Source organism: Diorhabda carinulata, chromosome X (genome assembly GCF_026250575.1).
Source record: "Diorhabda carinulata isolate Delta chromosome X, icDioCari1.1, whole genome shotgun sequence".
In the NCBI taxonomy this organism is placed as follows: Eukaryota; Metazoa; Arthropoda; class Insecta; order Coleoptera; family Chrysomelidae; genus Diorhabda; species Diorhabda carinulata.
This window is the reverse complement of record NC_079472.1, coordinates 43,274,077-43,288,767: the sequence shown is the minus strand read 5'-3', so window position 1 is coordinate 43,288,767 and position 14,691 is coordinate 43,274,077. Positions and strand designations below refer to the sequence as shown.

Genomic DNA, 14,691 nt, shown 5'->3' with positions numbered 1-14,691 from the left:
AAATATTTCTAATTTTATTCGGTCTCTATTTACCAAAATACATCATTAGAATAAATAAATCTAATTTACATTGAATGTTAGCAAGGTCTATAGGTCCCCACCAAATAATGATACTAAATAAGCTTTGTGCTATCCAGTGCGGAATAAGTGAACGGCGTAAATGTCTTTAGTCTCTATTATGGTTGTATCAATCCAATTTTTCTATCAGCGTTGAAAAAATATGAAGAAATATCCCATTTATAACTATTTCATTTATAATGTCAGCATAATGGAATTGATTTTTCCTATAAGTGCATATGAGAAGAGTGTAATCTACACTCGTTGTTTCAAAAATGGAAAATGCTCACTCTCCAGTAACCTGAAAAAAAATTCAATTATCTAAATGTATTGATCTCGAAAAAAATATTTTCATGAAACTCTAAGTTATATCCAACAGCAAATATAGTTCAATATTCAAGGTTTGAAACGCACTAGAAATTATTAGGTGTATTTGAGAATATTGAGATTAGACACTTATTGTTGACAGTCCACTTTATAGTTCATTAGATACAAATGAAATATGAAAATTTACTGTTAAAGAAAATATACTGACGATAAGTTCGTTATCGAAACGCGCATCAGATTATGTAATTGTTAGTTTTGGTGTAGTAGTATTAGTGTAGACAGTGTATTAGGTAAAAATATTACCAAAGTAGATAAACTTAATTTATTAATTGTAGTTGGATATTGCTGATTTTGTGAATAAGTTTGTATTAATATACAATTGCGGAACATTTTTTTAAATCCTCAATTTGTTACAAATACATATGATCTACGAAAAGAGCATACTATGATATTTTCGTGATAGAATTTCTCTAAGTTTTACCGAATGTTTCTCTTTAGTCTCTGAAGACGATAGTTTGGTTATTGAAACACACGTCAGACAGTGTAATTGTACTGGTAGTATAAACAGTGGGTTCAGTATTTTTTTCTCCATGTTTCAACTAACTCAGATGTATAAAACTGCATAGTACACTGTTTTTGATAGCTAAACTGCTATATGCAGAAAATAAGTCATACTTCGATAGTTTCAAATTAAGTGGTAGGAAGATATTTGTAAAACAGTTCCACAAAGTGAATTCATTTTCGTAAACGGAATTTTCAAATGAATACCTATGTATTTGAGAACACATTATAGATTATACAATCATAAAAAATCATTTTTGTACATTAAGAGGAAAATATATTTGCAGTTATCTAGAGATTCAAATTCAACCTCAACACAAGTTACAAATTTGATCATAAAAATAATTTCTTTCAACTTACGGAGGAAAAAATGAGAAATCACAAATACGACTTTCTTCCCCTCTATCCACATTTTCCAATTTATGAATATCTTCTTTGTCTAAGGTAAAATCGAATACGTCAATATTTTCACGAATTCTCTTTGGAGAAACGCTTTTAGGTATTGGTATTATATCCTTCTCTATTAAGAACCTCAATAAAACCTGTCCAGGAGACTTTTTGTATTTATCTGCCACTCTCTTGACTATCGGGTTATCTAATGCAGAAGGTAGCTGCTTTTCTCTGAAATAAAAATGATATATTCATGTGTATCCATTACAAGATTATATCAATTGCTTAAAAATTAGACATCTCTATTGATATTAAAAAGGAACAAGATGTGAACTGAATTTGTATTTCCTATATTGCATTATATGATCTAATTTTTGAATGAAACTGTTATCTACAAGGTAACAGATAAAAAGAAGCATTCCAGTTATCAAAATTTCTCGAAATTTATCATACTCACAAGGCAGAACTATTAAGCATGAAAACTCGAAATTATATTGAAATTGAGTGATGATGTAGCAAATGCTCTAATTTCAAATGCACTGGCACTGGTTCACTTACTCACAAAAATAATCATTAGTGGTTTTCGTTTATGAAATTTGTGTGCACCAATTATGATATAATTAATTGTAAATAGGACAAGTAAAGGATACGGTTTTTTCTTTTCACTTGATCAAAGTGTACACGAGAAATGTTACAACAATGCTGAAACTTTTAAATAAACGGAAAGGAAAAATTACATTGAGTAAGCTTATCTTTTTTTATCTATCTATATCAGACTATCATACTTTTGAAACCAAATATCAACGTTAAAATATTTCACCTGATAATCAAAGATCAATTTTATTCCATCCTTAATTACTATAAAAGTCTAAAAACTAAAGTTCTATAAGTTCCTTGAAGTAACACTAAAACTAATATATAAGATTTCGCACTTTACTTTTACACTAAGCACTTATGTAACTAACTTTGGAAGCTTCGTCTTCTTTAGTTTTGGTTTGTCCAAAAGCTGGATTGCCTCGGTGTTTACATGTTACAGGTCCCAATGAAGGTCGCTATTTAGAAAGGACCAGAGTTCATCAACGATGTTCCTTAGTACTTTATATTAGATTATCTGGATTATTTAGGCGTTCAATTTCGAAGGTCCAAAACCAATTTCTGGATTTATTTATAAACAAGTAATTTATTACATATTGAGAGAGATTATTTTCTTCCCAGCTCCCAAAAAAATTTCTTATATCTGATATCCAGTTGTTTTCTCATTTTTATGTCAAGTTCCCAGATATTTCTTTATTAGCATAAGGTATATCTTGTGAAATCGACATCTATCGATTAATTCTTTTAAGCTTATTTTCTATTTTTTGATCCGGTAATTAATTTTATCAATTTATGTCTGTAAGTTGATTGGCGTACCTGCGTAGCTATTGCCAGGATAGCTGTGTCGTTAGCAAATGTCGCAACAGTATTATTTTCTAACTGTGGAGTATCACTAGTGTAAAAGAAGTAACGGTCCGGACCAAGAGCACTACCTTGTACATTGGTTGTCATGTGTACTTGGTTTATAGTCAAGTTGTTTTTTCTTCAAGTATAGGATTTGAACATTTCAGTAGTTTTTTCTCAAATAGCTTCACTATCATTGATAATAGTGGTATTGGCCTATATGAAGATAATATATTTGGTGGTTTCCCTGGTTTTAAAATCGATATGACTTCAGCTACTTTCCACAAGGTAAGAACGTACTCAAGTCAGAAGGCTTCATTGAAAATATACGTCAATTTTATTATACTCGTAGTTTTCTTTGTTAATGTACTTCCTCGGTGATCAATTTAAAATCAAGAAATTTCTTTGAGTTGTTGATTTACTCTAATAATTGTGGATATAAATATTTTTATTTCCAAATTGTCTGGATTTTTTTTGTTCAAGTCATTCTTCTGCAAAAGTAATTGCTGAATATGCTGCAAATCTAATTGCTTGTTGTTGATTTTTTCTGGCCCAGCTATCAAGTTAATTTGTGATTGGAGAATTCAGGGTTTTTCTTTTGTATATTAAAGTCACTGAGGGTGAGTACAATGGGGTAGTGGTTTGATTTCATGTCCTAAGTCGCTCCCACTTGCAGATAATATACTGATTTAGCCAAAATAAATAACAATGCTTGTATATATGTATGAGCACTAATTAGACAAAAGTTTTATCGGGAGAGGAAAATGAACTCCCATCTAAATGGAATCATATTGGACTATTTTCTATGATTAAGTTCATTTTTACACAAGCAAATATCACTCATAAATTACTACTGTGATAAAATATTTTCGAGACAGCAGACAAGTATTGATGCATGATGTATTCATAGCATAGCAATCCTCGTTTAATGACATCGGATTTTATCATGAACCGGGCACAACCCTATACGGCAACAACAGAAAGATAATATTATGTTGAGAAATAATAGTTCCATTCTATTGTCAAATTCAAATAATATCTTTCACTTGGTTCGGGTGGTCAATAACTTGAATAAAATATTCCATATTTTAACAACTCTTTCAATTCAAAAAGTGCAAGAGGAATTTCGATAAAAATAGATCTAGAAAAACTCTCAATATTTTTTTGTGTTGTACGATAATCTAGAATTGAACCAGAGCAATATTTATAAATTACCCTTGGATTACTATATATTAAATATCACTTATGCACAATTAGGACCTACAGATTGACACCATATTTTCTATTCACACTAAGGGAAACAGAAGAAAAAAATCAAAAAATGGAAAAGTATATTTACGAGTATGTAGTCCATCTAGACATTTTTTTCAATATAAAAAAAAAAGATATGTGAAATATTCTGGAAATCATCAAACAGCTGATAAATATGAGTAATAGAGTATACGAGCGATTAATCATCACAAAATTCTTAAGGACCCAAAAAGTAAACAGGAAGGAGTACTTAGTACTATTTATAGCAATAATTGATAAATGGCAGAACAAGTAAGTAAATACTAAGAAACTAAGACCAATTTGCATTATTACAACATGCTGGTGACCTGCTCATATTTGCTAATAGGAAGAAAAAATTGTAAAACAAAAAAAAATTGGCAATGAAAAAAGTAAATATGGATAAACGGACTAAAATGATGACAATGTCGAACGTGGCACCATGCACACTAGAAATGGATAATGAATAAAATTATATCCACCCGTGCAATCTGTTTTGAGGTACTCCTAAAAAAGAATGAACAACAGAACCCACGGGAATACATAATAACGAGACTATATTATTACTAGTGATGACTTACGGATGCATATCTTTGGTAGGTAGGTATATAAAATGAAAGAGATTGTATAAATGAAAATATTGCGTGGGATACATCTGAGAGTTAATGTGATATAGAAAAACCTATACAGATATAGACCAAAAAAGAAACGGAATGCAGAAATAATGGAAATCCTAACAATAACTGAAATGAAGTGAGGTTAGTTAGCATATAGTAAAAAATGAGAGTGAACACCCATCCTAGAAATATCGAAGATAATTGGATAAGTAAGAAAATATCACACTGATATATCACAATCCATTTCAACATTCATTTTCTAAATTCGTTTGCAAGATCTAGACTGGATCGAGAGGTTTTCTTTTTCCATTGCCTAGTGATTAGAGAATATCGAGTGTAAATATATTGTGTAAGATTGAAAACATTATCTTAACAATTTTATTTATACTATGTACTAGAAAACTCACTTACTTTTGACCTATGACATTCAAAAATTTATTATATCCAGGATTACCCAGAGGTGAATATGCGATAACAAGAATATGATTCTTGTGACAATAATTAATCAATTCTTTTTGCTGCATGAACAAATGAACTTCTATTTGTAGACAAGCGGGTTGAATTCTACACGATTTTAAAAGTTTTCGGATTTGATTTTCATTGAAATTTGATAAACCAATAGCTCTTGTCCGACCTGCATCAACTTGCTCCTCCATTTTCTAAAATAAATAATTATCTATTAGTTATCTTATACATTTCAACATAATAATTGTCCAACAATTGTCTCGAGCGATTGGTTGTAATATCTGATAAATCAAAATAATACACTCAGTTAAAGATGCACGTGATAGAATTAACTTCAATGCAAAGTAAATGTAAAGTACTCATTTAATCATTTTTTCATCATATGTTAAGCTCTGATCTTACAAAACATTCAAAATTTGCATGACTAGTAATTTAATTTATACCGCATATTAATCATTCAACGAATTCCAAGTAATCAAAATTTTTTTTTTGATAGTACTGTTGAAATAAATGAATATGAATACAAATATAACGCTAACGTTTTGTAATTGAGTCAGAAAAAATTTAGTTGCGAACTTAAATAGTATCCCGAATTGAAATATAAAGAATTCCTTGTTTCCAACATAATGACTATTAACATTTAAAAGTTTGTCAATTCGTGGTACCAGATTGTGTATTCCATCGGTAAAGAGCTCTGTCGTCTGATCGTTAAACCAGTTTCGTTCAACTTGTCAAAATTTTTTAAGCGTGGTAGTATGATAAACTACTGATGTTGAAACTAATAATCATATACCAGTTATTATTATTCATTACATCTTCACCATAAACTTTAACAAGCTGCTGATATAATTCAGCAGTTTTTGTATTTATAAACCCCGAATACATTAACAAACTTCACAGTCGGCACGATGGCGACAAATGAAGCAGTTTAACCATAAAACCAACATCAGCAGAGACGTGAAAGTGACATCGTAGTAATATTTTAAAAAGAGTGTCCAATATTGGAGTGACGTTACTTGACATTTTAACAATGCCCCTGTATTGAAAAGAGGAAGATCGAGGGAGACGTCCCAACGTTTCGTACAAAAGGCACTATTCGATAACCAAATTATCCTCTTTAGAAACTGAAAGTAAACAATGTGAATGTTGGTGTATTTAGTGTTTCCACATTGGTCTAATTATTATAAACCATTCTACTTGATGTATTCACAGGAATTTCCAGAAAATTGCTTTGTTAAAGCTAATTCCTACAATAGATAATAGAATTGTCTATCTAGTACAGTTTAAATATTTCAAAAGAGCATACGACGAATTCTATGAAAAACTGATTAAGGTGTGCAAGGACGTCACAAGACATGATATACTATTAATTATTGGAGATATGAATGCAAAAATAGGAAAAGAAGACTACTCAAGTAGTATAGCAGGGAAACACACCTTACACGAAACAACTAACGATAACGGAGGACGAATAGTTTAGCCGAGGAACTCAACATATATATTAGAAGCACTAGTTTTAAATATAATAAACATAAAGTTGCGTGGATGATACCAGGAACTACCAAGAGAAACCAAATAGTTCACATTTTAAAATAAAAAAAAGATCGAAGATGATACAAGATGTAAGATTCGTACAGAGAAACAGGTGTTGAGACTGATCATCATTTAGTAATAATCAAAATGAAATTGAGAATGGTTAATAGAGTGAGCAAGATAAAAAGCAGAAAATGAAATGAGTAGGAACGAATGGTTTGACCAGGAATGTAGAATAAAAATTAAAGAGAAATAAGAAATGTCTACGAACTGTGAAGCATGATATATATATATATATATATATATATATATATATATATATATATATATATATATATATCTATATATATATATATATATAGTTTTTGTACAGAGAGGCCCTTATATATGATGTGTAGGGACTCACTAAGCCCAATGTGGTGGAGGCGACAGGCGTTTAGGTAAGACAGGTTTCAATTTTTGGAGAACTTCAAATCCATTTAACCACATCTACTGCTTTGAAATTTGTAAACATTATTATTATAGCATATTGGAATTTTGGAAATAATTTTATTCCTCATACTCTAAGAAACCTATATTTTCACGGCAGACGTCTTCATGGCGGAAACAGATTAACAGATAATGAAATATCGGGTCCGGTGAATATATATATTAAGCTCGCTGTTTTACATCAATATAATTTACTTTATATACTGAACTTCATAAGGTAGATGCTAAAAATGTAGATTCATTACGGAAAATCATAAATAATAATGTAGAGTGCTGATAACAAAAAATAATTTATATAACTATATTATGTTTTTCTTTTTATCTAGTCAGGTTAAAATTTAAAAGCGTTGAATGAATTAGGCAAAATAATGCATGCATCACAATACATATACATACATGGATATACATTATACTTCTGATATTTACTAACGTTACTAAGTATACTAAGTAGTCTTGTTTTTTTTTTGTTAATGATTTGCATCAGTAATCAGTTTCAAATCAGTAGCTTAATGTGTAGAAAACCTAGGATGAGTACAATAGTTATTAGTGTGGTCGTTGGAAATTAATTTTCTTGCAACACCCCCTGAAAAGATTTTTTCGATGAAAACAATTTGAAATTTTTTTTAATCCAAAACAACAGGAATCTCTACACGATCTAAATTATCAAACGTTACAAACGTTACAAAAATGGACAGAAAAAAATCCTCATTCATATCTAAGATTATTATAGAACAGAAGGCATTAAAAATACGAAAGAAGGTTGATGCTTTGAGTGAATAAATCCAAATATTAAGATTTATTTTGTACTTAAAATATAAATATTAATTTAAATATCTTTCATTTTTTTATTTGACAGATTAACTGGGTGAATTTTTTAATTTCGATTATTTTGTTTATTTTTGTTTTGATCAAATATTGTTATTTTTATTGATTTAATTTCTATAATTTTTTATATTTCGAATAAAATTGTATTTTTCCCAGAAAGAAAAACTAACTTGGATTGTGTAAAAGCATGTATTGTTTTGAATTAAAAAAAACTTCAGTATTTATTCATCAAAAAGAAGCTTTTTAGGGGGCGCCACGAAAAACTTAATTTTCCACAACCACCCTAATAGTTATATCAAGAGAAATGATAGAGATAGCTATATGAAGTCTTTGCATACCACCCAACCGGATAATAGATTTTATTATCTGTTGATCTGTGTCCGCAATGTAGGTGTGCCATGAAAGATATTCCTAAGAGTACGGGAATAAAATATATAAATGGCAGATCTGGTCGATTACTTACTTAGCATTCTCAAAGTTGTCTGTCACAATGTTAACTGCGCGATAGAAGGATTTAAAATTTAAAATGGATTTAAAATTTACATTTCTCACTTTTGACTATTTACGGCATAAGATGTTTAATTATAAATAGTAACTAGAGACATATCTAAATGCATCTATAAGATTATCGGTAGTAATTAACTTTTTCAATGAATAATTACCTTTTTGAGATAGTTTTAATGCAAAACAATAGATGCGTTTATCTGAGATTAAAAAGCAAAATGTATGACTAATTACATGTCAAAGTGCTGTGATGTATTCTATACAAAAAAGATGGGTGACATGGATTATACATGTATATATCCTTATTATCAGTTCTTCGATAATATCATTTTATGTATCCAATTCATTCACGAAACCAATAGCCAATATCTGGCTGGAATGGTAAGTATATTTCTTTGAATCAATTTCGATCAAATAATTATACACATTTTCCAAGGTCGAAACATTGACATAAAAAATTTAATAAGCAAACTATAAAGTAGAAAAATTTCAATTAAAACTGAATATATAACAACAATAATTGATATTTATGTATTTTTTCAAGTGGGATGGAGAAAATTTCAAATTAAAAACATTCCTCGTGACTTCTACGTTATTAAGTGGTTATTCGTAAGATTGTTTTTGTCAACATTCTCAGAATACACATGCCCAGTAGGTCAAACAATTTCAACAATAATGGCATTCAACTGTATAATTACATTCAATCTCAAGCACTTTATCAAGATTTTTCAGTGTTTAAGATATAATTCTATTATAATATGTTTAGTAGATAAATGCAAAGTTTGAGAATTCTAAAAAAACAAAAGTACCATTCGTATTCAATCTCGTTAATTTATAATATAAAACTAATTGACGATCATCGTAGAAATACAAACAGTATTAGAATAGGCTGTTCAACCTCCATAAATGACAGTAAGTGACTCTAAATTCTGACTTGATCTTTTATATCATTTAAAACTAAACAGAGTACAAAATTAAAAAAGGAGAATCTGACAATAGATGAGGGTTCCACAAAGAGCTATCCATTACGATAATAGAAATTCAATTCAAAATTACCTTCCAAACAAGATGATGATCAACTGGTTCTACTTTAAACTGATCTGGTGGTGTAACATCAAGTCCAACATAATTACTAGCTACAGGAAAATGAATCAAATACAAGTCCAAATAGTCCAGCTGGAGATTTTCCAATGATTTTTTAATGAACATTTCAACTCTGTCCTCATGTAATCCAGCAATTGGTAATTTTGTGGTTATAAAAAAATCTTCTCTGCGTAGTTTTCCAGAAGAAAACCAGCCTTTCAAAATTCGACCAATCAAAGATTCATTATGGTAAACAATAGCAGTATCTATATGACGGTAACCTGCTTCTATTGCTGCGTTAAGCGCTGTCTCCAATTCTGTTTCATCTGTGGACTAAAAAACAAATATTGTTTAAAAATTAAAATCAATACCACAATAATAATCATGTGTCGTGCACACGAATATTCGTTATAGTCCTATTATCAATAACTTGTAAGACATGAAGAAATAATTATATTAATATATAAATAATAATATTAAAAAAACATTTCTAGACATGAGAAGTCTGTACTATATTCTGAACACCGTATAGAATACCAGGGTGAATAATGAAATAACAAATTGTTTACAATATGATAAAACCTACTATCTGGCAATTTATTCAAAATACTACAGATATTTGCATAAAGTAATGATTTTTTGCACATACGAGGGTTGCTACTCACGTTTTGAGATTTACAAATAAATGCAAAAAATTATAATTGGATATAGCCTTATTATTTTTCGAAATATTTTTGTTTTTATTTGAACAAATGTTCAGTTGTTCTGAAAAAAACAGGCGACCATTTGCCTCGAAGTTGTTTGTGCTCGAACAATTGTTGTTGGACTTGGCTCGTCTTAAAAAACCCATAAAGGCGATTGTTATTTAGTTTCGGGTTCATACGTCGCCTATCACGATCCCGACTCCTTTTGAATCACTGTTTCAAGAATCTATAAACAACTAAACCAGCACTCGTATGACAACAGGTTCTGAGTACATTCACCATTAAAAAAGTCAAACTTTATGATAGTCCATGCGTTGGATGGAGTTGAGTATGCAAAATGTGAGGACCGGCAACTATGCTCAAATTCATTCTTTTACCAGAGACCCTACATAGAAAATTACATGTGGGCAGCTGTACAGGTCCTTTCCCTTTCACCCTGCTCACTCTGCTAGGCACGTTGCTGAGTCACAGCGCATGGAATAGTCAGTAGAAAAGAATGTGTAGCACTTGACGGTTAACTTTTGCGTATTGAAAGTAATCATTATTTAAGTTTTTTAGCGGTCGAGTGTTTTATTAGTGTTTTATTTAAATAAGCGCGGACAATGGCATTACAAGTGATAAATGTAAATTAGCCAAAACTAAACGAATTGTTTGTTTTATGATGAAACGGGTGAATTAGTGAAAGATCCAAAACCACAAACGGTTATTTATATCAAAAAAGCAGCAGATCACAGAAAGATAATATTAGTAAGAAAGAAGAAAGAAGTGATAATGGCATCGAGCTTGTATTGCAACTTATATTAATAAAAAGAAAATAAGGCGTCGAGAATTAGCATAACTAAAGCAGGAAAATTCCTCTACTTCCACCTCATCTACAGATCTACAGGTCATCAATAATTTACTTCTGGAAGCTTGCACGTCAAAGCTGTTTATTTTTATGGTTCGACGGTTCCTATGAGGAGAAATTCACTACAGGATGTCATCTGACTGCTCAATCACTTGGAGAAAATATTTGTTTTATTTTGACATCATTACACGCTCTAAGTGGTTGCGAGTCAACTAACATATTTGGCTCGAAAAAAAAGTGCTTTAAAAGCTGAATCGTTGCATTTTGTACAAGAAGCTCTGAAGCATTTGGGGATCCATTTGAACAACTAAAAGAATTTTAAAACATTTACACCTATCTTTTTTCTAAAAAAAATTCAATGGCTGATGAATTTCGGTGTAAGTTAATTTCCCAAAACATCGCTTCCGGCTTAAATTTATTAAAAGTTATTTACAGATCAGATCCTCTACATTTACATCTATTAACAGCTTTAGCACAAACATATGTAATGGGTGAATGCCGACCAAACTCAACTACAGCGTATTGATTAAACCTTCTTAGGCTATGAAGAGGAAGAGGGAGAGACAGATTCGTTAGATAAGTTTTAGGTAGAGTAAGGAAAATTTTTCTTTAGGAGGAAGGTTTGTTGGAGTTGGCCCTGATATAAGAGCTGCTCCTCGGCAAAGCTGCAGCTATGAAAGAAAGGATGGTAATTTTTAATCATGATAAAGGGAAGACAATGGCTTGCTCTTGTAAGAAATTATATAACGATTGTATTTCTTTATGCAAATGCGTAAATAACGATTGACGGAATAAAAAAGATTGATAATTATAATTATTTCTTTTGTGATATGTTCAATTTCTTTTCGAGTAAATAATTTTTTTATTAATAATTATTGTTGTTTCTAATTTTCCTGTTCTTTTTCACTTGACTAGCAGAATGTAAGTAAAAAATCATTATAATGATACCAAAGCATATGTTTTATTTATTAGATGTCTAAGGGGGTCGGGTGTAAAACAAAAATGGACCAATACGACTCCTGGCAACATTCAGAATCTTAATTTACATGCACCCATTGTGTTCCTCACATTTTCCATACTCAACACAACATCCAGCGCATAGTCTATGATAGCAATATGAGATATGGCATAATCTTATCACTGTTGCCATATCTCAGAACTTAAGTAGCAACCCCCTATAATAGCTTGTACCCAATACAAATTGCTTGAATCCTTTTGAAATAATACAGGGATACTTGATATTTGAAAAACAGTTTACTATAGTGCTGTGATCGGTTTAAAGCAATCTAAACTTTTTAAAACTAATCACGTAGCTGAACGAAGTGATCAAATTATAGACATATGTAAGGATCATTTCTACTCGTTAATGCTATCAGCTAACAAGTTGTTTCGTTTGCTTATAACTTTGTAAGTTATGAATTCTCCTTCTATGAATATAGGTATAAAATTAATTATTTTGAGAAGCATAATTGACAAATAACTGACGAAGGAAATAGCAGTTTATTGGTAACAAAATATGGTGTAAAATTCACAATTAGTTGAAATTGAAGTTGGTTATTTGAAACTTCTAAATATTTTACCTATACTCCGTAAATTTATGTTTCTGAATCATGATGATCCTAGGTCTCATCTGTTTTAAATATAGTTTTTTTATAATTTTTGAAAGACAGATAAATATGATTTGACACTGACAATTTGCGTTTTTATATATAATATGACATGACAGACACTAATTCCACAACAAAATCAATAGATCACATACATCATGAACATCAAAATAAAAATTAAATCAAAATATAAAACTGTTTTCAGAGAAAAATTAATTTTTCCTTAGTTTTTACATCTCAATTATATTAAATTTTACAAGATAATCCCATAAATTTTACTAAAATTGATTAGGTCTTCTTCATTCATTAATAGATCCTGAATGTAGATGCTTAGATATTCAAAAGCAAAAAATGCATTGAAAGAAAATAATTCTCCAAAAAAATGATAAACAATATATTTAAAAAAGGATAAACAGATACTATAATCAATTAAGAAACAAAACATCAAGAATAAAAGAAGTCATAGTACCTATATATCAAGTGCTTTGTACTGATTGTGACGCTGTCCACATAGGTCAGTCATCTCATTATTTAGAAAATAGACTAAATGGTCATCACACGATAAAAAAAAAAAAACTGCATCAACGAACCACGAAATATCAAAAAAAAACATAAATTCAATTATAAATATTCAAAACTTCTTGGAACGGAATCTAATACACGAGAAAGAGAATTTTTAGAATTGGTCCACACTTGAAAGAACGAAAAAGCTATAAATAATAAAAAATGCCTTAGAATTTAAATAAAATTTATAGCTCTATTTTGTGAATTTTAATACAACTACAAATAATTTGATTGATTGCTGTTACATATTTTTGAAATCTAAAAACTGAGAAAAAATTACTTTTTCTTGTTAAAACAGATTTCTATTTTGATTTTATTTTTATTCTGATAAACATGTTGTAGTTGATCCTTTGATTAATATAAATATGCAAATTTTCATTGTTAATTCATATTTTGATAAAGATTGAAAGTACTCGATACATCAAATAGATATCTGTCTTTTAAAGTTTATAAAAAATAAACAAATATACAAACAGAACAGTCCAAAAACCAAGAGTTAGAAGCATAAACATATATGAAAGGTCTAAGAAATGAGAAATTTGACACCACATATTTTCTCGGTATAGAATCGCAACTGATAACTACAATATCTATACAGTAAAGATTATGAATCCTTCCAAAGCAAAATCTCCAAAAATGATGAAAGTTTTCAATTGAATCCGATGAACAACTGTCATACAATCAACAAAATAAATTTTAAAAGATTATAAATTTAAAATTATTAATATGCTACCATCAAATATTAACGTTTCTGCAAGATTCAGAAATGAAAAGAAATTATTATAGCATAATATCATAGAAAAAATTGTGTGTAACATAAATAAGAAACTGAGATATAGTTATTAAGTGAGAAAATGTTTGTCAATTCACATACCATCCATGTACCCAAACCTATTGAAGGTATCTTCTGTCCTCCTATCATTTCTTTGTAAAAGTTCATTGCCATATTAAGGAGCTTATCCGATCATCAAAGCATACACATAAATTAAATATAATCGTCAAAGACTAAGGCAGTTACCACAAGAAAATATACACACAAACTAAAAATATAATATATTCGTTGAAGGCCAAGGCAGTTATTATGATTAGTGAAAGCAGAGTGAAACTTCATAACCCACATATATTTTCCATTAGTCCAGTCAATATAATTAGTTAAGAGAGCTGACTGACATGAAATTGTTATTTATTATATATTTATTTTATATATAAGAAGTAGACATAGTTTGTTCCAAAATTTTCGTTTCGACTCCAATAAACCTAATTAGTTATGTTATCGCCGTCCACTAATACTAATCCTAATTAGAAATCCAGAAAATACAATAAAAAAATTTTCTAGAAAAAAAGTAGACCAGTAGCGAGAGAAGCAAATTAGTCACCTAATGAATATCTCATACCACTTTGTATCGGTGATA

The 14,691-nt window shown here is 29.8% G+C and overlaps 1 protein-coding gene across 1 annotated transcript; it reads right to left on the bottom strand.

Annotated features, from left to right (window-relative positions):
* Positions 1–14,362, bottom strand: LOC130902575 (uncharacterized). Its single transcript, XM_057814799.1, has 5 exons — positions 14,154–14,362; positions 9,531–9,890; positions 5,070–5,317; positions 1,306–1,566; positions 1–358 (listed from the first exon to the last, which is right to left on the bottom strand). The coding sequence occupies exons 1-5, from the start codon at positions 14,223–14,225 to the stop codon at positions 313–315; spliced, it is 987 nt and encodes a 328-aa protein (XP_057670782.1). The 5' UTR covers positions 14,226–14,362; the 3' UTR covers positions 1–312.
* Positions 14,363–14,691: the final 329 nt, after the last annotated feature.

Coding starts and splice junctions, on each gene's coding strand:
- LOC130902575 (XM_057814799.1), bottom strand. CDS start 14,225: ATGGCAATGAACTTTTACAAAGAAATGATAGGAGGACAGAAGATACCT. Junction 5,318..9,530: donor ATCATCATCTTGTTTGGAAG/GTAATTTTGAAT, acceptor TATTTATTTTAG/AAAATGGAGGAGCAAGTTGA. Junction 1,567..5,069: donor TTGAATGTCATAGGTCAAAA/GTAAGTGAGTTT, acceptor TTTTTATTTCAG/AGAAAAGCAGCTACCTTCTG.